The 25,400-nt window shown below is 37.1% G+C and overlaps 1 protein-coding gene across 2 annotated transcripts in view; it reads right to left on the bottom strand.

The window, feature by feature from the left end:
* Positions 1–25,400, bottom strand: part of TENM3 (teneurin transmembrane protein 3) — a 320,216-nt gene that overhangs the window by 89,995 nt on the left and 204,821 nt on the right. For both annotated transcript variants that reach the window (XM_009995957.1, XM_009995958.1), the window contains exons 5-6: positions 9,413–9,535; positions 2,685–2,899 (exon numbers count right to left, since the gene is read on the bottom strand). In XM_009995957.1, the coding sequence (XP_009994259.1) occupies positions 2,685–2,899; positions 9,413–9,535 (338 nt within the window). The remainder of the gene's footprint in view (positions 1–2,684; positions 2,900–9,412; positions 9,536–25,400) is intronic.

Raw genomic sequence — 25,400 nt, 5'->3', positions numbered from 1 at the left:
GTTTCCAGGGTCTGCAAACAGCTGTGCCGCAGCTACGGGGGGGGGCGACCTGCGCTTGGAGTGCCCGCAGCCTCTTTGCTACCCAGCTCATCCTACCTGCGCCACCGCGTGGTGAGATAAATCCGGCTACCCCAGCTTATAGGGGAAAGTAATCTTGTCTTACCTGCACACAAATCGCGACCCTATACGGGAACGGTGTCGGGCATATCCCTCCCCCTCTTTCCCTCACTTAAATAAGTAAATAAGGTGTGTAACTAAGGTGTACCCATATATGTTTAATGTGTTATAATCACTCCTTTTGAACCTCCTGCCCCAAATTGCTTTGTTTTCCCCACAATAAACCTTGCTGTTGTTAGAAATATTAGTAAGCACTGAGCGAGTTATTCACTCGAAAAAGTCAGGACATAAGTTCCTGTATCCTCTGTGTGAGGCGATACCCGTGTGGATCTCTCAGCAAATCCTGATAAGTTAATACACTCCAATAAGGAGATATAATAGGTCACGGATCGTGACACATGTATTCCCCTAACTCCTGTTATTATTGTTAACATTCAGATGGTATTTGTATTCCAACCCCTATTTCCAGTGGCTGATAACTTTCTGAATCCATTTTCGTTGAGCTAGAATTTCTAATGTTTGTTGTCAGCCTAAGGGTGGGTGTTCACATGAGAAGGCCTGAAGAAAATCCATTTAATCATTTTTATGAAGATCAAATTTTTAAATAAACATAAGTGCATTTTCTGCATTCAGTAAATTGTTTGTAGTTTTATGAAAACTCAACTAAAAAATAAAACTAATGCAATATTCTGTGATTTTCATAGAATTATAGAACTATTCAGGTTGGAAAAGACCCTTGGAATCACTGAGTCCAACCATCATCCCTACTCTACGAAGTTCTCCCCTAAACCATATCCACCAACACCACATCCAAATGACCCTTAAACACATCCAGGGATGGTGACTCAATCGCCTCCCTGGGCAGCCTATTCCAGTGTCTGACCACTCTTTCTGTGAAAAAGTTTTTCCTAGTGTCCAGTCTAAACCTCTCCTGTTGCAGCTTGAAGCCATTCCCTCTTGTTCTGTTGCTAATTCCCTGTGAGAAGAGACCAGCACCAGCCTCTCTACAATGACCTTTCAGGTAGTAGTAGAGACTGATGAGGTCTCCCCTCAGCCTCCTCTTTCTCAAACTAAACATTCCCAGCTCCTTCAAGCATTCTTCGTAAGATTTATTCTCCAGGCCCTTCACCAGCTTCGTTGCCCTCCTCTGTACTTGCTCCAGCACCTCGATATCTCTCTTGAATTGAGGTGCCCCAAACTGGACACAACACTCCAGGTGTGGCCTCACCAGTGCTGAGTACAGGGGGACAATCACCTCTCTGCCTCTGCTGGTCACACTGTTTCTAATACAGGCCAGGATGCCATTGGCTTTCTTGGCCACCTGGGCACACTGGTGGCTCACATTCAGCCACTTGTCAATCAGAATCCCCAGGCCCTTTTCTGCCAAACATTTTCCAGCCACACTTCCCCAAGCCTGTAGCGTTGCCTGGGGTTGTTGTGGCCCAAGAGCAGGACCCAACACTTGGCCTTGCTGAAGCCCAGACCATTGTCATTAGCCCAACAATCCAATCTATCCAAGTCTCTCCATAGAGCCTCCCTATCCTCATGCAGATCAACACTCCCACCTAGCTTGGTGTCATCTGCAAACTTACTGATGATACACTCTATGTCCTTATCAAGATCGTCAATGAAGATGTTAAACAGAAACAGTCCCAACACTGAGCCCTGAGGAACACCACTTGTGACTGGCCCCAGCTGGATTTAACTCCATTGACCACCACTCTCTGGGCCTGACTGTCCAACCAGTGCTTGATCCAACAGATCGTGTGCTCATCCAGGTCATGAGCAGCCAGGTTTTCTATGAGAGTTCTATGGGGAACCATGTATTTAGCTGTATGAAACTTCTTCACTGACCCTAGTTCTTCCTGTGTGGTTTATGACTGCTAAATAGCAGTAATTAGCAATATTTATATGTTCTAGGTCTTTTAAAAGTTGTGCCTAAAGAAAAAACAACATAAATTTAATAATGAAGTAGCATGTAAATAAACATGAAAAATAAATTGAGATTAAATTTAAATGTTTGAATTTTGCAGTTACGGATTTGCTGTTGCAACCACATAGCAGGCACAATCAGTCAAGCTTCACTTCCATTCTACTATTAGGTTGCTGTACTTTGAGTTGTGTCCAGAGCAAATCCATACACTTAAAAATAAATAAATCAGTAAGACATTGCAGAATTCTCTAAATGGGGTAGAAGAGCATGAGCTGAACTCCTTTTTCAGATGGAAAAATGGTTCATAGCCAGCACTTGGGCAAATATTGAGCAGAAGGAAATCTAAACTTGGAAAGTCTTAAACCTTAAAAATTAAGTCTGAATACAACTGATTCTGAAATACCATCTCAGACCATGATTCTCCCTTTCTCCTGCCAATCCAGAAAATTATTCATTCTTTTATATATTATTTTTTCTATAACTCTGGATAAAATGCATTTCTTTGTAGGCAAAGGCATGACCATAGGCAAGAAAAGTATTTTTAGAAATCTTCTGAGGGGTGGAGCAGAATAAATCCTCTGGAACACGTAAGAACCAAGTTTCAAGACACTAAATGTCCAATGAAGACTCTTACCTGAGTATGTGAAGGCGGTAAGCCTTTTCGGCCATATACTCCAATCAATGCATCTTTTTGAAGGGATATATTGAATTTTAGGAATTGTGGCTGATCAATAAAGAGTTGTGATCTCCAAAAAATCCCAGGGGGAACTTCTTGTATCGCTCTTCGGCCTATATCAAGTTCTCCAGAATCTATGGTGTTGTTCTCTTGTGCAAATCCCCCTAATTTCCCTGACAAGTTATAATAATAGGAGATAAAAAAAATTAGTATTCATTTCATGCTTTCAATCATCCTTCATCTAAACCATCATATATTCAGAACCACCTCAGATAAAATTTTACCTCACAATTGCTCTGAATCTAAGATCCCAGGAAATTCACTGATTTGGAAATAAAAAGACAGACATCTCAAATACCTACCAAGTTAAAATACTGTAACTTCTCTAAGTACTAGCATTATAGAAGCTGTTTTGGATCTACATTAAACTAATATTTTTTCCCCAAGTTTTCTTAACAGGAGTTTTACAGCACAGAGTCTCACACTAAAAAAATTAAGGTAAAGGAAAGGCAGAACACGGATTTTAAGAATAAGAGATACATACACTTAAGCACACAAGAGAACTACTATACAGTCTTTTCTACATTAAATACCAGAGCATTTATGCAATACCAGCAATGTGTACAGCTGTTTTCCTATTTTTGTTCTTTTGCATTCTCCAAAAGGAAAGGCAATGTTTCCTCCTCTACTGTGCCTTGTCCTTATGTCTTCACTCTCCATAATGCCTCTGCACTCCCTAGTCTCAAGCCCCAAGCTTGTTATCACCTCCTTGTCCACACTGTCTTCTGAATATAAAGTATAACAACATGTTAACGTCTGGCACTTTCACTGTTTTCTATATAATGAATATGTATTTACCCTTCAGGCCAATTACTAGCAATAAGAACACAGCACTTAAGGGCATTAATGATTTTCCTCTAGAAAGCATTTTTTGCAAATATGAGCTTTAGGAGGCCAGTGATGATGTCCTGGAAATGCCCAGTAGAAGGAAATAACTTGCTAGCATGCAAAACATGACAGACGATGTCAAATAACAACACTGAAAAAATGGACTACTGGTTGTGGCATTAAAAAAGAAGAAAGCAAGAGTTGTAAACTTCAGATACCCCCAACAAATGTTGGCTTCAAGTGGGCAAGTTCAGGCAACAGAGATTGAATCAACACTGCAGTTTGAGTACAGAACAGCATCATCCAACCTGCAAGACTGTGTGACATCCAGTGAAGCACCGTCCAAGAAATGAAAAGGGGTAAAACTGTTCCAGCCCAAGCTGATGGCCCTGCAAGGCACTGGGCTAGATGCTGTGGACAGCACAGGCTGGTGATAGCTCTAGGGTCTTCACATTGCCCTTGGTTGCATTGTACAGGCACATGCTACAACTGGCAAAGATTACAAACTTTCACAAAGCTAATTAGCAATAAAACTGTGGTTTAGTTGTGGTACTGTGGTAGTGTCTTCTATCTGTCAGATGTATAGGAAACAGAACTACTAAGACTGATGCATCAAAGAAACAGTTTGCACGAACTGTCACCATCCAACTTTAAAACGTGGGATGGTTATATGAGTTTGCATCGAGCTTGTTTGAAGCCAAAGACTCAGTTTTGATGTTCAGGCACTAATTCTGTGTTGTGCAGCTGGACATAGGCAGTCTTGGAAGTTGGTGCCAGGGTCAAAGCTTTGATTAAATAGAATAAGAAATGACAAATCAAGACTAAGATACAAAGATGTGTGTAAGAACTTGCTCACCAACACGTCAACTCTGGAATAAGCAAATAATGCCACATTCAAGCAACTGGCACATCAGAGTGTGCCTTGTGTGAAGTAATATAATGAAAATGGAACTGTAGTTACAACCTTACAGTCTGCTGTGTTTTACCAATTTTATTTTTTTTCAGCAGCTAGTCTATTAAAAAGATCGAACTAAACCCCTCTGAATGTGATAGGCATGTTAATGTGATGCTGGCTTGTTGAGTACAAGAGTACAACAGACAATGCTCTGTTGCTGCCCTGTCTTTTATGTTCAAATTCCATATTATTCATCATTTGATGGAACAAACTGACACAACCTTTTTGCAAACATTTAGACTTCAAAAAACTAGATTAAAATCTGAAATGCCAGGTGAGGTCACAGATTGATCCTTGCCACTTTCTGTGCATCCAAGATGAACAGATACTGCTGCTGAATTAAACAGGTACAGAAGCACTACTGAGAGGCCTTAAGTGGGGGCTTGTATCATCATCAGAGTTGTGCCACAATGGTGTTGCAGTCACTGAAAATGTCTCACTTACAGAATCATCATATTGATCAGTGTTCTGCTGAGAAGAGGCTGTGAAATACCTGACCTCAGAGAAGCCTTTTTTGTTTTAACACTTTTTGGGATGAGTCTGATGCTTCTCTAACTTTGGACTCAACCTTTCACAATGTTCATACGTTATTCTAGAAGACAGATCTGTATTCACTGTTTCACATAATTTAAACTTTTTTTTTTACCACTTGCTTCAAATTTAAGCATGTTGCATCATATAAATTCACCCACTGATGACTAGTAATCACTAAACAATAAACAATTGTTTGCAGTATTGATCTGCAGCTTCCTCTACTTCTACATTTGAAATAAAAAATAACTATTTCTTACTACTGAAGAGATGAACTAGATGGCTTGAGCAGGTGCACTTTAGCAAATAGTTTGACCAAGTTGACAGGAATGCATATTACTGGGCTTCAACACTTATGCTTAGCAGACTCCCATTTTCTTCAAAAAACCCTGTAGCCACAGGCCCCTTGAATGCCACACCACTTCTCTCAGAATTGTCACTAGCTGTTTGCCCTCCTAAGAATAGGGTATTAATTATTCTTTAGGCCCTGTTGTATCTCAATGGGCACAAGAAAAATCTTAGTAGTGTCATAATTCCATTTTGACTTTCTATACAGTAACAGTTCTTATACTGTGTGAATGACACTTTAATTCACACAATTCCACAGTGACATAACAATTCAAATAAGGAAGAAAATTTAAAAATACCTAACCTCCTGAATATTCTTTCACTATACTTTTCTCCCCCTAAAATTACTTTTGTCACAGACCTTCCTCAAAAGACGGTAATCCAAACACACATAAATATTTATCAGGAAATAATATTGATACCATTACTTGTATTTATATTGCTCAATACAGTTATTTAACTTAATAAATTCATCACTTTTCTGTATCACACACTATCTAATACATACAGTCATTATATGGTGCATTTGTGATACCGATAATCCAATGCATTATAGTTAATGAATAGGTAAAATATTGTTATATTTAGTATTTGTAAACTGTATTTCAACAGTCTGAGTTTAGGGTGGACACAAGCCTGAGTTAAACAAACATGTAAAGCAAAAAACAGTATTTAATTATTATCCAAGAAAAATAACTAACTGAAGCCAAACTCCCTCTCCTTATCTGCAAGCATTCTACAGATTAAAACACAAGATATACTGTGAATAACTGAGTAACTACAACACAGAGTAAAAATAAATGCACAACTAAAAAAAAATGGTTAACAATAATTGCTATATAGTGTGACACAATATAACTTTCCATCCTTGAAAGGCAGTACTAATTAGAATACAAGTACGACAGGGAATCAATAGTATCTTCTGCCATTCCACTGAATAACCTTGTATTCAGATCTTTTCTCTGTGAGACATCTGCTATAAATCCTTCTGCAACAACAGTTTCAATAAATGAAATAAAAATCCTCCTTAAAGATGTACCTTTTAAGAAAAAAACCCACATAGCATATAATTAAGACATTTTGTAAATTATTTTACCTTTTAATAATATAAGAAACTGTAAACAAAATAGCTCAGTACACATGACTTAGAGAAGTATAAACCATTTTAATAAGTATAATCTGAAAAAGTACATTGAAGTGAGGCAAAATAAATGCCCCCTTTCCCATTAACTTTTTTTCTTCTTTTGCACTTCTAAAAAATCTTCTATTAAGCAGATATTATTATAATGTATTCCTTAATTGCACCCTGATTTTATATGACATAAAATGAAGCCAGCAACATGCGAGATGTGACCAATTGCTAGAACAAAATGGTCATACAAGCTGTTTTTTAACCTTCCTTTTTAGTGTCTAGTTACAAAAACAGGTAAAGCACTGATGCACCACAAGTAAGTGTGTAATTAAGCATGGCTTACAAATTACTTAGGATAACCTCAACTGAAATCATCTATAAATTAACCACACCCATAGAAACACATATTTTTATGCCACCTTATGCAGACTTGAATCATGCCTCTCTAGATAAGCAGGTGGTATGTTGCCAGCAGTTTGCTGTTCAGATATAGAGAAGCACTGGGAGAAGAAAAAAAAAAAATTCCACAAAATAAACAAACAAAAACCTTTTGGGAAAGTCTTATTCAGAGATTCAGGTTTCACTTAAATGATCTGCATTTAATGATTTAACATGCTTTTACTGCCAATTTATGATAGCTGTTTCTAGGTAAACCACAGCTGAATTTTCTTCAGAGGTCATAAGGATGCATTATCAAGCTTAAGCTTTGCTAATTCATCACACAAAGTACCTGTACTTCTGAATGGCAAACGAATACCTGGGATGTAGGACACAGTGGGCTATAATTTTCTGACCAAAGCAGGCCCAGGATTATCCAATGTTTAGACAAGAAAGTCAAGGAAAATGCTTGGCCCATAGAATACTGGGAATTTCTCCCATCTAAATGAGAGTATCACGGATATTACCAAGGGGCTGAAAAGAGGCAGTACTGAAAGTTGTTCAGCTCTCAAAAGTATCCAAAACAAGGCTTCACTGATTCTTCCTTACAGTTTTCGGTAACTACTATGATAGCAAAGGGCTCCCCTCCTTAAATTTTGCATCTGGTCATCACACTTTCCCTTCTGCTTAACTTTCCTTTTGTGGTTTAAAATGAGTATTCTCTTGTCTGTCTGTCTGTTCAGTATTGATGCATGCTGACAAATGCCCACTTACCATTTAAGAGTGGATAGAATTAACCCTGTCCTCTTGTACAGTATTTAGGGACATAGGGAAGGAAAAATGGAATTTGATATACTTATTATTTCCTTTTCTTTTTCTAACTTGTAAAAAAAAAAAAAAGAAAATTATCATGGGAAAAAGAAGAATTTATTTTTATACAATATTTACAAAACCTATATATTTTAGACAAGAAAGTATTTTGGCTGCTGAGGGCAGAAGACAGTGGGATAAGCTGTCACTGCAGCATCAGTATTCATTAACCATACAGTAGCTTTTTTGTTATTCATTCAAAACCAGCTAAGAACACAGAGAGAGATAATGAATATCTAACTGCAAGAAAAAGGCAGTAGCGTAAAGGAAATGAAAAAAGAAAAAGTCTTACTGGAGAAGTTTCATATGCTTAGAAAGGTGACAAAAAGAATGAACTGAGCTGTATCTTTTCTATAAGTTGCAGCTGTGATGACTTGAAAAATTTTCACGATGTCAACTGTTGGTAAAGGCTTCCTCCTCCTTAGCTATAAGGAGGTCACAGCTCTACTTTGTGAAAGGGAAAATGGATTTTTGTGTAATGAAGAAAACACCGCATTCATCAACCATTTAAATCAAGTTTTCCATTCAAACCTATTGATTTTAAAGTCTCTGTTAGCCAAAAGTGCACAGGCTCTTAAATGTTTTGAGAATCTTAAAGGGCAACATGGAAAAAGGTCGATAAAAATAATCCCTTTATGTGGTTTGTATTTTAAAAACTCCTACAACAAAATGAATAAAGCTTTGGGGTTTTTTTACTTTATATATTGGGTGGATGATTCAGACTGAATATTATATGCTAGAGACTTTGGGCAAACAAATGAACATATTATACATGACCTATTAAATTCCAGAGAAAAATTAAAAATAAAACATTATCATCTGTAGAGAAAAACACAAGCCATTCCATAGTGGGGTCAGCATGTGGTAGGAAGCTCCTTGACATGAGCTGCCTTCTAAACACAGCTAAAAGAGAAGCTTAAAAAATATGAAATTCTCCCTGAAGTGTCTTTTCTGGCGCTAACCTTTCTCTTCAGAAAAACAGGTTATGTCCTACCTGTCACAGACACAGCTTTTGTCTGAAAACTATCCTGAGGTCTTTGGGACTCCTGAAGATTGAATCTTGATAGTCACATTCCCCATATGTCCTCTCATCTTTGGCTGCCTGGCTTTGTTATGGACATTCTGCAGCACAAGACCACAGCCACCCCAGTCCTTCAGGTAGGATGGTCCTAGCCAGCCTAAGCACCATCCTGCTACCTCTGAGGATGCCACAACAATCATTATATTATCAAAGATTTTAGAGTAAGCAGAGGTTCTGCTTCTCCGGATGTGATAAGAGCTCTTCTGCCCTCATAAAATATTACATGTGAATTCCCATGAGGAATTTTGTTTGACAACCAGCTTTCCAAGTAAGATCAACATCATCGCCCAGGATACATCACTCTCTTCATATGCTAGGTAGGAAAAATTATTATCTGTTTATTGTATATATACCTATTTAAAATTACTATTACTTACAAATGCTCTGTTCTTCCATGAAATACACAGAGTTTTGGAGGAAAAGGGTAAAATTATTGCTATGTAAATAAGACACTAAGAAAGAAAATGCTCTGAGAAAAGTAAATTGGTGGCTGTTTCACTTACCATTCTCTCCAGCAGGTACTGTTACAGGATGTGTTGGTACAGTATCAGAATTCACTTTTCCATTCTCAAATGTATCATTTTCAGTTTGCTGCAACTGCCAGTTGAGGCCAAACAGATGCATTGCTGGTGGTAAAGGATACAGGTTATTTGATGCTTTTAACCACAACGACAAATCGCACAAATAATGGCTTCCCACACTTCTCAGTGGAATAGCGACTCAGAGATTAAAAAATTAAATTACAGGAACAAGCATTCACAGACTAATAGTTCAACTTAGCAATGGCACTAAGCAATTACTACCACTGTCCTTTAATGATACAGTGCTTTCGGTGAATGCAGATGGCAGAAAGCTCACCAGTCTCATTTAGAGTCTTTTACAGGTCCCAAATCAATGTTCAAAAGGATAGGCAGTAATTATGTCCTTTTCTCTTTATTCATTTTTGATCCATCTGAAGAGACAAATCATTTAAATGAGCCCCTAAACGACCTACTAAAATAAATAATTTCCACCAGCAGATGGATCTAATCTGGTTAGCCAGAAAGGGAAAAGAAACAACAGAAGAGGAGAGGATGGAGGGTGCTGTGGGTGCTGAAGGGCTAAACTAAGACAAGAACAGTCCTTTTCTTCTTGTCATCATCACCCTGTGCAACCTCCAGTTATGTGCCATTCTCCACACAAGTCTACAGAATGAGGTAAAGACCATTAGCAGAGCTGGAGACACTGGGGCACTTTGCTCTGATAATAATAATGCTTAAGTTACGTTTCTGAACTACTTGATTCCCCTCAATCACTTTTATTGGAAAGGTGATACTATGTTAAAAACTTTAGCTAAGCTAATTACGAAAGACAGAGTCAGACTTTCGTATGTTCAGGGGAACTACTTAAGGAACCTTGGTATCACTAAAGAACAATGAATGAACATATCCTCTAAACTTTTAGAGTAAAAATATAGAAAAAAAACCCCTTAACACTATATTGTGATACATGTAACATATGTGATTTCTTCCTACCTGTGGTGTATTTCCTTCTCTTTCATTGGTTCTGTGATACCACCAACATTAATTTTATTGTAATTGCTCTAATTTGTTTCTGATATAACGTGGCTTTGCTGATTCTGTGACAGCAGTTATTTTCAAAGCTAAAACATTCTTGCATTACTACTGGGGAATAAAAATACACTGGGAAAAAAAAGTGTAATCATGTATTTTATCTATTAGTGCAGAATACAAGGAACATAATTCACAGTTTCATATTGCTTCTGCTCCTTCTGCCTTTGAAAGAGACCACTGCTATAGTCAATGTTACTAACTTATTAATTCGTCCTATCTAAATGACAATCAATTCTTCATCTCTTTTGGTTTAATCTCTGATCTTTCAACCTCTCTGTATTGACCACAGCAACCCTTACTTACAAGGAACAGGGATCAGTGGAATTTTTGTCAGGCAGAGAGCAAACACAGTAGAATTAACACCCTCTCTGCTAGGTCTTCGCCTTAATCCCTCCTCCTTGCACTCAACAACAACAACAAAAGCCGAGAATGCAACCAAAACCCTATTACTGAATGTTTCAAAGACTGAAATCCTCACTATAGATGACATATTCTCTTTGTTCCAAGTCTCTGACTCTACTAGTACTCGTCTCTCTCAGCCCTTAAATTGCTTGTCAAAGCTTGATAATGTAGAATGTTCCTTGACCCTAAAGTCTTATTTCTTTTTTCCCCTCTCATCTCTTGTTAAACCATAAATCTGATCACCATCATTTTTGGCACATCACTAGAATTAGCCATTATTATTTTGGCCTTATCTTAGATGAAATTCTTATTTATGTATTAATCATATGATGATTGTATCTGTTTTAATATATTTCACCAAAATCCGTAGGGTCAAACTCTACTATCTGTTGTACTAGTTCACTTCACTGGCAGCAATGAAAGTCTGCATATAGCTGAATATTTCATGATTCAAAGTGAGTGCATTTCTTGTCTTCAGTCTGGAAGTCTATTTCACCTCTCCTAACTTTGCTGGCTTCTTATCACTCCTAATATTCTTCAGGAGACAATAAGGAAAGTGACATTCATTTTGTATCTCTACAAGTGCATCCCTTCCAAACACGTGAGCTTAGAATATCATTAACAGCTTTGCTGGAGCTACATACATGCCCTGTGCCTCTTTATGCCCCTCTGGGAGATCAGAAAGGGAAGCTCTGACATGACCTTCTAGCCATTCTCTCATAATTCAAAACAGCAGAAATTTGAAGCCTTCAAAGTCACGGACTCAGTGATTTATATTGATCACATCTCAAAGAACCACAGTTTCTACAGAGTAAGTGACAATTGCCTTTTCTTTGTGTTTGTACTGATGTGAGTCCTGCTGTTGGTCAGTGTCAAAGATGGCAACTAATAGTTGTATCCCTCAAAAATACTATTGCTCTCTCAATTTGATGCTGAACTAGTGCCAACTTCAATAAACAATGTTTAAGAAAAATTAACAGATGGATACATGCAGCTGTTTCACACAAAATGAATATTGGAGTACTCTTGAAGCAGACAAAAAATGTTGTTTGACAACTCCAATGACAACCCAAAACTTACAGTGTGTATTAATACACTATATAATTAAACTTTTTAATCTCTCTGAGACAGCACTATGGACACTACAAACATATGAGAACAGCACAAAAGAATCAGGCCTCTTCATCCAGGATGAAAATACAAGGCACATTTTTCAAAGACGGAACTTTAACATGGGGAAATCGACTGATTCAGACAAATTCAGGCACTATTTTGTTGATTACTATTGGTCTCTTCTCAGTAAGCCCCTATCAGTCTTATAAGGACAGCTAAGCACCTGTTAAAAATCCTTGATGCCCCATGAGTTTGAGAAGCAGCACCTGGTACCAGTAACTGCACACTGAGAGCACACACAGCGGGGGGTCCAAGACCTCCAAGTTAAATGTTATGAACTAGTTCTCAATTTCCACAGGGGCAAAGATGCAGGCAGAGTGCAATGGTGTGTATGTTTGTTGGATTTCCTCAGATGAAATATTTCTTCCACTTTTGAGATGGGGATATAAGAATTCAATCCCCTTCTCTGTTTCTATTTTGTTCACAGAAATTGTAAGTTTACTTCTTTCTATAAAGAATTTGATACATGAAGCAAAATTACAGGAAAAACATAAAAGTGAAACATATTTATCTATTCTCAGCTCCTATTTTAGTTCCAAATCTAAAGTAAAGAAGTTTCTTGATTTTTTGATTGGATGTTGCCTGTCAGGTTTGGTTTATTGGAATACATTTGGGCATTTATTTGGTGTTATATGACAATGAAGACAAGAGACCCTTCCTAGAGTAACTAGTTCTGAGTCTGCCAAATCTATGTGGGTACTCACACTGGTACAACTTTCAATACTGTCCTATATTTGATGGCATCAACAACTTTTCTGAGAAGACCAGATGACTAACCACAAGGCATGATGCTTGTGATGGTTGTGGTCTGTGACCACAACAACTTAATTCAAATAACCCAAAGCTACAGGCATATATGAACCTTCAGGGGATAGGAGAAATGAAGGGATGCAATTCCGAATGTGCCCATAAACTCTAACAAAAGCCTCCTTTTATCTGTATTAAGACTGGGAAGATTGCTCCCATTGTGGAACAGGATGACTTTTTAAGCAGAGAAATTCCTGGAACAGGTTGCTGAGGGAAGCTGTGGATGACACCCTCCCCCAACCCTTGGAAGTTGTTCAAGACCAGCTTGGATGGGGCTTTGAGCAACCTGGTCTAGTGGGAGGCATCCCTGCCCATGGCAGGGGGGGTTGGAACAAGATTAAAGTTCCTTCCAACCCAAACCATTCTATGATTCTATAAAATAGTTGATGATACATTCTGCCCATTCTGCTATTTCATTCCCCATCTGTATTTGTCAGAGTAATCACTAGCTACCAACAGATGATCTTCACTCACTGGAGTTTACCTTGGGACTGAAAGGATTGTTTAAGGTGGCATTTGAACTGTTACTGGCCAAATTATCAGCAATACGGACAGCCTTTAGAATGTGATGATAGTTTAAATGGTGAGGACCCCATTCTCTCTATCACAGTGGGAAGAAGAGGGAACTGAGAGTAAAAAGTCCTCTAGCATCTGTGCTGCATGAACACAGCACCAGTGTCTGAGTAGCGTGGGTGGGTATGGCTGAATTCTCCAGAACACATCTCAAACTTGTGAACAGTAATCAAACTAGTAGTTAAGCATTTGCCTCCTCCTATTTCTGCAAAGCAAAACATGCCAAATGGACTGGGATGCAAAAGTTTAGATTAAAGGATTGCATTTATACCTACAGCAGCATTGATGTTAAGGCAAAAATGCTATAATTTGTTACAAGCTATTAGGTAATCTTACCATGACCACACAGTTCACTGAAGGGTTTCTGGACCACCTTAAACTGCTTTTTAAGCTTGGCTGATTTTACCTTGCCCGCTGTAATTGCGCTCTAGTTATTTTGGTTTGTAATCATTGTTCAAGGCCTTAATCTCCACTCAATAATTAAAATAGCAAGTGAGAATACATTTCACTGCAAACATTTGAAAAAAATTATTACTAACTTACACAGTGTAAAGCATTTTACAATAATCTACTTTGGAAAGAAGTTGCTGCTATCAGGCCCTTTCATTCTGGAAATGTTGCCAGCCCATTTGTCTTGCCTGCTCCCTTCTCAAGCTAGTATCAGCTGTGCTTCATGCATTCTCTTTACAAGGAATGTGTGCTTGAGCAAACACACTATATTGTCACTTCAAAATCCTCCTGGAGACTTTCTTCAGCAAACCAAAAAGAAATCACTCCCTTTATTAGCAGGTGGCAAGACAGACAGATAATTAAGAAACTATGTGGCAGAACTAGAACTGTGAGAGGTTCTACCTGCTGCATTTGACTGCAGAGCGCTTCCTCTTCGCTGCCCTGCTCACTGGCTCAGAGTCCTCTTCTGCCCAAGTTATGAGAGGCACAAAGAAGATTTGTAACAAAAAGCAAACTGACATAGCTGTTTCTCCTTTTAGCAAAAACTGAGCTTGTCTGGATTTTTTTTTCTCCTCATACACTTTAATGGTAAGAGGATATGAACAGGTTGTTGATAAAGAAATTATACAGTTGTCAGCATCTACCAGTATCGAGGATGTAGCCCTGAATGGGAAACCAAGTTTGGACACAGATATGAGTATACATACAATGCTGAGATTTATGATTGCTATCAGAGAGAAAAAATATTTTCTGTCTTTGTAGAAGAGAGTAGCAATAAACAATAAAAAACCAGAATAAATAGTTTAACTATTCTGGTCAAAATTCAAGGGCATCTCTAACTCACCAGGATTGATCACATTTTTTTAAAGTACTGCAAGTGACAAATAGTCTAATAAGAAAAACAAAGGATGTAGCAAACACCTTATGAGCTGTGCAAGTGAAAGCATTAAAGATGCAGGTGCTAAGGATGAAGAAGCAAAACTGTACACATATAATCAGAGGCTTTATGGATATAAGTAGCCCTGTAGTAACTGAGAGGTAACCGAAGTTTGAGTCTGCAGTCTCTGAAGTACCGGTCAGAAGTGCCAGTAATTTAACAACTTTTTAAGCAGAAAAAAGCAGAAACAATTGCCTGAATTGGGAAATGGACTTCTGATGTTCCTCCAGCTCTTCTTAGAATAATAACAGATGAAAAATTAACACCAGACAGTGGAAAGAAAAAAACACTGTCTGCCTCTAAGTAGCAAGCATCTCCCCAAAACCTCTAGAGATAAAGCCTGTGATGTATGTTCTATAAACAAAAAAGAACTTGACACTGTGGGGAAAGCCGGCAAGAGGATCTGCATGATACTCGCAACCCTCCTTCCTTTTTCCCATGCGTTTCACAAGGTATGGTAATCAAGTCTTATTATTCATGAAACTATGCTTGAAGATGAGCTTCTTGCTAAGTTATTGAACTCATCTTCCAGGACCGCTACTGCTGGGTGCTGGTGATTTCAAACTATGATTTACAGAATTGCTTCCCTAAAATTAATAGAATTATATATATGCACACTTGCACATAAGTGAATATAATTTATATTTAAAGCAATGCAAAAAGATTATAATTTAAACTAAGCAAATTGCAATTATTGCTCAATCTTGTTGAAGGATTATCTTCTAGTTCATCTCCCCGTTGGCAATACATTTTCAAATGAAATATTTGAACATTGAAGTGGTTTTCAAAATTATCTCCCATATATTTTTCTTGCAGCTATAATTAGAATCTAAACCTATTTTACTCTGAAGGACCTGGAGTGGACCAGATGTGCAAATCAACCACCAGTGATTTGCATTAATTTGCTTTTTTGTAAGATAATAGGATGTCTTGGATGTTGCTGCAGATCAAACAGTGAATTAAAATTGTTAATTAAAATTTTAAATAAAGTGAATTAAAAGTTATAGAGACGAGTTCTTTATTTATTACAGTTTTTCTCAAATCAACAAGAATTTCTAAATTTAAAAGAATTTAAAAGTACATGCTTTTGAGTATCTTCAAAACGTTAGCCACCAGAAGCATCACATAAAAGTTTCTGAACCTATATTCTGAATGTAAAACATTTCAGTATAGTATTATATGAAAAAACTTAAGTGATACCCATCAATATCAATATGGCAACTGAAAAAGTGTGGCCTCTTTCCTCTTATTCTGAACTGTTGAATGGGTCCATTGATTTTACTGTTTCACCTGCAAAAAAAATCCAACCTTTATACTCTATTCCTCATTTTTACTTGGAATCTTTTAACAAAGAATTTGCAAAACACATCACAAAAAGACTGTCTAGAAAAAAACCACAGCAACAAAGATATACCTGCCATCTACTATGAAAAAACTTACTTTCTTTGACTATGAATCAAAGATGATTATACACCATTTTAAAGTATTGATTGATGCATTTGAACTGTTAGGACAGATGTGTGGCAGTCTAAGTATAATTACTTTTACTACATCCACTCAAAAATGGAACATTTCTTCCTCTGAAAACTTGCATGGCTAGATGTCTCATTTTAGTTGTCAAGCTAGGGACTTTTTTATAACAATGGTCTAATTCTGTCAAGAGCATTATGTGAGGCACATTCAAAGCTTAAGGGAGAATCCAGACTTCTTAAAATAGAAAAAAAATCATTATTCAGTAGGCTCTTATTTAAATAAGATGTATCTGTTATGTCTTATTTCAGATTTGTCCATTTATTCTGATGAGGATCCAACATTCCCCATTATGTAAGAGTATTTAGTATTACCTAAATAGCCTTTAGTATTATCCTGGGCCTTTGTCCTCAACATAGTTGTTTTTTTTTTTTTTTTTTTCCCCACACAGTGTTGTTCACAGCTAACAAGATGGTGAAAAATGCAGAAATGATGGGGAAGTGCATATTAGATTGCTGACTCCTTTGAGACAAAGGTTGTTTTCAGTTCATACAGAAGTATGAAAAACTTCCCATAAATTTTGGGTTTCTATCTAATAAAGTCATAATCAATGATTTTGTTGTCAACTGTTGCAATGGAGAAAAAAAATTCCCCTGATGCATGCTTTTCAAGACTGAGTTAAGAATGAATTATAGTTACTTCTCTGCATTCCTTCAGGCATTTTACTCCCTTCTCAATCTTTAACTCCTTCCCTCTCCTCCCTTAAACTCACTTTTTGGAAAACAGTTGACACTCATGTTTGCACTTCTCTATTTTAGTTTTTTTCAACAGCTCACAACCCGAGTCTTGCTCAGGGCAACATCCTTTAGAACTCATCTCTCATAAAACAGAACTGTTCAGAAAAGCAATGCTGATGTAAAGTCTCAAAATTCACTGGCAACCTCTTTCTTAGGCAGGAGGATCAATAAACTGGTCCAACCATTTCTATAGTTCGAAAGCCTGACTTATTACCAAAGAAACCAACCTCAAAACCCAAGCCCAACAAAAGTGCACAAATCTCTTGAGGGATTTAATAATAATGGAATGTCTCTATATGATCATGCATAACCTATTTGCATGTTGATGGCATAAAGAAGTGCAGTCTGATGAAAAAAAGATTTAAGAACCAAAGGAAAAAGAAACATAGGGCAATTAATGTGATGTTCAAAGGACACACCGAGCTGGGATTTTATAGTATATAATAAAATACTTGTGTTGCAAATTTCCATCTCATGACTGGCTAAAAAAGATCAAAGCTTTCTTTATTCCATATTAAGAATGACAGAACATTACAGCAAACATGCAATAAGAAGAAATGTAATAAGCTTTAATAAAAGATGGTAATAAGGTTTGATAAGAACTTTGGAATGTCACCAAATCTGGAATTTAAGATGAAAGTATCTGCGTGTAGAGATTGTAGTGTGTTATTTGGAACCCCATGGAGCTAAACTGTGATTAGAACTACATATTTTTCCATAAATTAGCTTTTGTTTTGAATGTCCTGCTGAGATCATATACAAGTTGATTGAACATGCACGTCAATATATAGGTTTTCTAATCCTTTGCTGTTTGTTAGGCTTCATGATATCACGATTAAAGCACCCACTTGTAGATCAAAGGCACATGATGGAGGCCTAAATAAAATAACCTATAAACCCTTTACAAAACTTCTTCACAGTGATTTAGATATACCCACTATAATTACCACTCACCTACGTGAGCTGTGCAATTATGAAGATGCTTAAACCAAACACTAGATGCAGATTAACTTGCAAAACCACAGAATTTCCACTTAAATCCATATTTAAAAACAGAATGGACATGCTATGTTCACCATCAAAGCGGCCTTTTAAACAACTCTACCTTGTCTCAACACTTCTAATATAAACTTGTAAGTCATTAACCATCCGCATAAGCAAACAATCTTGTGGAAATCCTTGGTTCAAAAAAACATAGTTTAAGTCCACTCCGTGACAGCTTTCATTGCCATCACCCTCTGTTTTAGCTCAGTTCCTCATAGGGACATAGTTCCTCACTACATCACCAGGAATCATGACTGCCTAAGTAGCAGCGTGTCTGGACCAAAGACACAGAGGAGGAACTGGCTACCAGATGGAGTATCCTTTATTATACAGTCATTAATGCATTGGAATAACACACCAGGCTCCTCCAGAGGCCTCAATGAAGTGAGATGTCACTTGTATGAAACTACTGCTGTAAGCAGAAATGAACTGTAGGTACATGAAAAATATGTGGGGGGAGAAGATGGGCTGTTCTCCACAACTACTAATAAAAAGCAAACTGAAAAAATAATTTATCATGTATGACTTATGAAAGGAACTTACAAAAACCCTACTGTTAACTGTTTGTAAGGCAAGTGATTTGTTGCTTGCAAGCCAGTTTGTAAGCCACTTACTATTTTTTAAGAGTTTTGTAAACCTTGGGGGAAAAAATTAGGATTACAGTTTCACATAGTTGTTTTCCCCCCCCCTTAAATGAAATTAGACAAGATATTGAACTATAAGATCTTACAGGTGACATTAAGAACAGGCAGTCCTAGCTTTAAACTAGCAGTCAGTTATAAAATTGTTGGAGCAAACCAATTACTCCATTTGCTGTGTGAAGAGATACTGGACCAGTAATAAGGATGTGTTTTAAAATTACCCTCTACTTTGGGCTCCAGCTGAATCGAAATAACAAGCAGGACTGTATATCTCCTTTTCAAGCACATGGATACCTCAATATCATAACCTCTACTTTGAGATTACTAACAGGAGAGAGATAGAAAAGGAGCTTCTGGAGACCAAAATGTCAGCAAATAAGTTGAAAACATAAAGAACCATTCCTTGGCAGTGTGAAAAGATTTGGATCCAGTTAAATGGGGACCCACTGTCTAGCAAAAATGCCACAACAAAAACTGGTGTGAAACTTGGCATTTCAAGGATGAAACTACAGATGAGTTTGGAGGTTTCACAAGTGAAGATGAATTTTTCATACCCAGTTACTGTGTTACACCTTGTGAAACTCATGTAAACCAGTGGTTAGCAAAGGGTGTTAACTCTAAGCAGCTGACTGTTGTTTTACAGTTTTAATAAATATTACTGAAACAAAAATACTACTCTTCCTGTACTATAGTAATGGTAACTTAGAAGTATTTTTCAATAAAAAAACCACAGGACACCTATGTGTTTCTTTACTTAAGTGTTTCTAACTTTCAAAACGGCTAATAATAACTTATAATATCCAATCCCCCATATTCTACGAAGTTGCTAAAAGAGATGCTTTTATTTGATCCTGTTTCATCAAATATTGGCAAAACCACTCTGGGTTTGTTTGATTGGTTTTATTATTGAGGAAAAATAAGCATCTCAAATGCAAATGTCCACATCATCTAAACAGTTGTAGCACATTTGTTTTTCCTGGACTATAAAAACAAATGCTGTTATAGGTGATGATTCCTAAGAGACAGTTTTTTGGGTTTTCTTTTGGTGAATGAATTAAGTTGTCTGAAATGGCATAAATGTGAAAATGAAAGATCTCATATTTAAAGATTCCTTTCTACTTCAGAGGACACCTAACTTTCATGTATAATTTATCACTGCAGCAGGCTAATTACACCTATATAAATCCATGTGTTCTTGCAATCTCAGTCATAAATGTAACATCAAATGATATTGCTCACAGCAAGTTTGGACATATGTACTTGACCTTTTTATTCTAAAGTGCTTATGGATGGAGAGGTTAACCAAAATCTCATCTAAATCTGACATTTTTAACAGCATGAATTTTTTTAAGCATTCAAAAAAGAGATCAAGCAGTACTCTTCATAGAAAAGATTCAAGAAAAGATGGCTCTTTACAGAAGAGATGTGATTTATGAAAGATGCAATTTATACACAAAGCTGCCAGTTTTAATACATCTCTAAGGGCTGGCTTCTTTCTTCACAGACAGTTAACAGCCAGTTAGAAATTAATCAAAACAATCAGCAAAGAAGAGAAGACTGCAATCCTGTGTCCACAACAACTTAACTGTCTGAGTAATTTAATCTTTGCTTTGCAAAATCTCTTAAACAAGCATATATTTGAAGTATTACAGATGCTTACATAATACTAAACTATTCTACACCATTACCTACATTGATATAATAGGAATTACATCTGTAAATTGCTCTAAGCTTGCTATTTATAAAAAGAAAAAGTATCTAGTTTAATTTAACTTCATTTCTCATTACACTGAAAAATTGCTACTACTTGGAGACCTGGGAGAAGATTATAGGAAGAGTGTGGCAGGGCCCACCACGCTGCAAGAGATTTCAGGATTCCCAAAAACACCATCCAGGTTTTGAAAAACCATCATATTGCATCACAGTGTGATGGCAGAATCACACAGTGTAGAACAATGACTTCATGTCATCTTGCAGTTTATTATTATACCTGTTATATTGCCAGGATTATCAAGTTTCAATTTGGTCCACTGGGCAGCAGTGGAAGGCTGACAAGACTATTGCCAAAAATCTTGTGATAAAACTTAATTAGAATACAAGACTTCTTCAGAGCAGAGGTGGGTATGGTCCTTGATGGATTTACTTTTATAATCCCTTGAAATCTTGCCAAGTCTCTTTCCACCTCCTCACTGCCAATTATATGTTCCTACATCCTCTGTGAGGGTTATCTATCTCAATGAACATTTCACTCTCAGTGCCACTAACAATAATAGCATGTGACACTACACCAATCAAAGACAAATACCATGCACTCTTGAAATAGTAAATATTATATTACATTTTGCACTTAGACTAAAACACAATAACAAGACTTTTGCTTAAAAAACATCAGCCAAAGGTATTTTCCACAATGATATTCTTGCAAGAGATGTTCAATATGTTGGGATTTTGTCCTATTTCAGTGAAAGATGTTAAAAACATTTTCAGCACAGTAAGGTGGTGAAGTAGAACAACTTTATTTTCTGACTAGTCATTCTCTGTCTCCCTGTTTTGACTGAAAGAATGTGGTAAATGTAAGAAATTAAGTAGATTACTGTTTATAAAATATTTCCACACTGAGGAGGCACAAACACCTCATCAGCAATGCTGTAAACATTTTATGAAACTCATAAAGATATCTAAAAGTCATAGTCAATTTATTTGAAAATCTGAAAATTCATCAAAAAAGCCAAAAATCTCTGGAATGCATAAAGTCACAGAAGCACTAGCTGTAATAGTAAACTTTATGTTAAAGCATAAAAACAGTGTGAAGGGGCAGCTGTGTATCTGAATACTGCCATTTACAAAGCACATACCAGAAATGACTGAGAGGGGTTGCCTGAACCGATGTTAGTAAGGTGTGGCCTACAACTATCAACTATCCAGCTTTTCTAGTTCTCTGTTTAAAGATTACGGAGTACCAAAATGGAATTAGGACATTGGTACTTCAGTCTTTGAGGACTTCCCTAAGGTCCATTCAGGATGCTAAAATCCTTTAGAAATGTCAGGAGGTGGTTTCTACCTGAAAGATAATTGTTCTGTACTGCATTCACCATGTATATGAGCACACGCTGAAGGCCCAACTGAAGAGACAACGCATCCTTTTGTCCTGCCTTGTAGTTAGATCACATACCTTCTCTGACAGAAGTGCAACATGTGGCACTGACGTGTAAAACAACAGGGAAACAGATTTGGACAAACAGAGCACAGTCACACATGCTGAGCAGGCAGAGCCCTACACATGGCGTTGCCATGACAGGCCGCCAGCTTCTGGCTGCCCATGACAACTGAGTTGAGCAAGACCTGGAAACGTTCATTCTGGAGAGAAGCAAGACATCACTTTGTACCTAATCCACCACTTCTTACTTGGAGAGGTAGCCACTTACAACTCCTACCAAGACTGAACTGATACGGGAAATCTTTAATTTGGGAAAAGAAAGGATGACAGGGAACACTGCTTCTGTCTCCAAATGTGCTAGAGACACACAGAAACTTCCCTAAAAGCCCCATGGATTGTTTAGATAAGAAGTTGTCTATGAGTTTGCAAGGAGTGAGGTACTTTCTATAGTGTTGGAGACACTGGCTGCTTTCACAGCTCCAGATACAGATACAGGCACATGCTGAATGAGAACACTGTGATATGTGGATTTGGTAAACTGTAAAATCTCAGAGCACTTTCTTCAGATTCTGACAACAGACCAAGAGGAAAGGCAAAGTATTTATCATTATTATTTTTTTTTTTTAGTATCAGATATATAAATGTTTTAGTTTACCTCAATGCCACTTATCAGATGGAATGAGAAATGGGGTGAGAGCAGAAAGCTGGCAAACTAAAAATCTGCAATGTATCTGCAGACAGAGGACTTATTTCCAACCCACACACCTCAGTGAAGCTCCAGTGATAGCCTAAGGTCCCAGCACAACCTAGGGAAGCTGACAGAAATGGGGAGAGAATGTAGAGAAATAGAAGTTCTTGACAAAGCTCTCAGTGACAAAAGCATTATAATACTCAAAACTAAATGCAGGTCAAAGAGAAAAACAGTTTCTATAAACACATAATGAAAGTAAAGGTGATTAATGGTAAGTAAACTATTCTCCCTCATGCCTGTTAATTACAACACCTATGCTGGGTATTGTAATAAAAATTCCATATAAACGGCATTATTAATTAAGTTGTTTTCCTCATTCCTGGCAGTAATTGAGCTTTACAAATAGCAGAATAATGTTAATTTGGCATTGCAATAAAAAAGAAATATTATATTTTTCTTTATTGAAAAAGTAAAATAGATTCCTTTTGATTACAGGTATATTTAGTCATTGCTTTAGTCACAAAAATCCAGTTCTATAACTGTCACTGTTATAAGTCCATTTGTTTTGGGAAGGGTCGTTCTATCCTACTGCCACCGAGCCGTATAGGAAAGGCATCTGGTTCTCCACAGTCTGGGAACAGATGTGAATGCCAGCAGCTGTCATACTAAATCCTGAGTAATATGGCAGAACTACGGACAACAAACTCAGAAACAGCACTGGGGACATGGAAAGTTAACGTAAGTCTGTAGAAAATGAATTTTTTCATTTTAAGGACTCCTTAAAAATCATATGCAGGATAGCTAATTGACTCTCAGCTACAATTTTAACACCCTGCATCCTTCTGTATCAGGATCTCCTAGTGATGAAACTTGTTTCCTATTTTTCCTGGCCATCTCCTTCTTCTCTTTCTACCTTAAAACCTCCTAAGTTGTTCTGCTATTATTCTCAGTAAGTTTTTGAAATAACACTGAAGATAGATGTCCATTTTATATATATGTTGGCATATACATTTTCAGCTCATTTTAGATATCTTGAGATAATTATAAAACAGTAACATTTTCAGATGGACAAAAAGCGTGAATGCACAATACAATAACGACAGACTAAACACGATGTATCTATTTTTGCACAAATGTGGAAAAAAGGAATTATCTGTAATTAACAAATCTCTTTTCCATTCACATTTAATTTGCATTTTGTGTTATGACTGTGTGGTTATCTCTGTGTCATAGCAGAACAGCAGTTTTTCTATTGTTTCTCATAGAATGAAATATAAACTACAATATGTTTCCCCAGAAGATGTTTCAGTTGTTAAGTCTAAATGTTAGCTTGCTTTTCTGTCCAAAATGGATTTGCTTAACTGCTCACAGCAAGCAGTAGTCATAAAAACAGTCCTGTGGCCTTTTAAATTAAATAAAATTCCCTTTTTTCCCCTACAGAAGAGAGGTTCTTCTGTTATCAGTGACATTTAAATATTTGCTTTATCACAAAGAATAGCTGTCTGGTGTATATTCCTGTCCTGACCACTGGCTGTAGAGTTAAGGCACACAGAGGGCAAAATGCTCAACAGACTTGGAAGTACGACAGGTAGTTGTGAAGAAGTCAGGACCACTAACTAGGTCAGGTCTCACTGGGTATTCAAATAATGTTTTATGTTGATAGAAACCTATTTAGCAGACAGAAGACAATATTCATGACAGATCCATGTGATCTGTCCGTATGCAACTCTGCAAGTCTAGCTGATTGGATCTGATGGTGTAATTCCAACACTGACTGAGGAAAACTGCTCGCCTCTTTGGTTCTACACACTGTGCAAATGGCACTAACTTCTTGTATTGACTTAAATCATGTCAAGATAGTGCCACTATTGCCAAAGAAATTTCTGGGGAAGAGAGAGGGGCCCCAATGTCCTCAAATTCTCATTGATTTAATCCAGTTATTGAATACAAATTAAAGAAGAAATAATTAGTACAGTACCAATCAATCCATTAATGTAGCTGGTCAAAGTCTGTGCTGTGCAACAACATATTGCAAACAACTCCTAAATGATGTAGTACTCTGTAATTGCACAGTGGATTTTTCCATTAGGAAAAAAACTCGCCCAAGAACAACGAACTCCTCCCCTTAATAAAACTAAGAGTGAACAGAACTCAAAAAGCAGAACTTAAGGATAGAGGCTACATATGAAACTTTGATGTGATGACGATGTTTGACCAAGGAATTGCTCTACAAAACTTTCCCTTCATTCACTCACTGCAAATGATGGATCCTGAATGAGGCAGTAAGCTCTGGAGAGAAGGACAAAGCTCTGTTTTGTTTTGCATATTGTAAAGCTGGACTCTCTTTCTTACTCTCACACAGACTCCCAGAACAAAGCTTGGCGAAAACAACTGATGTGTATATAGAAAGAAGTCAAACTAAGGCAACTTCATATTTCTTACACTTTCATGGTTTTAATACTGCTCTTCCTAGCCTTCCAAACAGGGGAATTCTAAAATGTTCATGTTGGAAAACAAATGGTAATTTTCTTTCTTCGTTGCAAATCTGATTATGAATAGCAGTTAGGCAAAAGAGCAGCTTGAAGAAATTCCAGTGTAATCTTGATCCCCAAGAGGCAGTATATAATCTTTATTCCCTATTTTTTAAACTTGTTATTTCAGGGAGCCTTTATTTGAATCTTTTACTCTAAACTAGAGCTACTTTTTAATTCCACTCTTCTGTGCATTCCTTCATTA

The sequence above is a fragment of the Chaetura pelagica genome, unplaced genomic scaffold (assembly GCF_000747805.2).
Source record: "Chaetura pelagica isolate M959 unplaced genomic scaffold, ChaPel_1.0 scaffold142, whole genome shotgun sequence".
Lineage (NCBI taxonomy): Eukaryota > Metazoa > Chordata > Aves > Apodiformes > Apodidae > Chaetura > Chaetura pelagica.
Note: the sequence above shows the minus strand (reverse complement) of the source record. Positions and strands in the feature narration are given on the sequence as shown.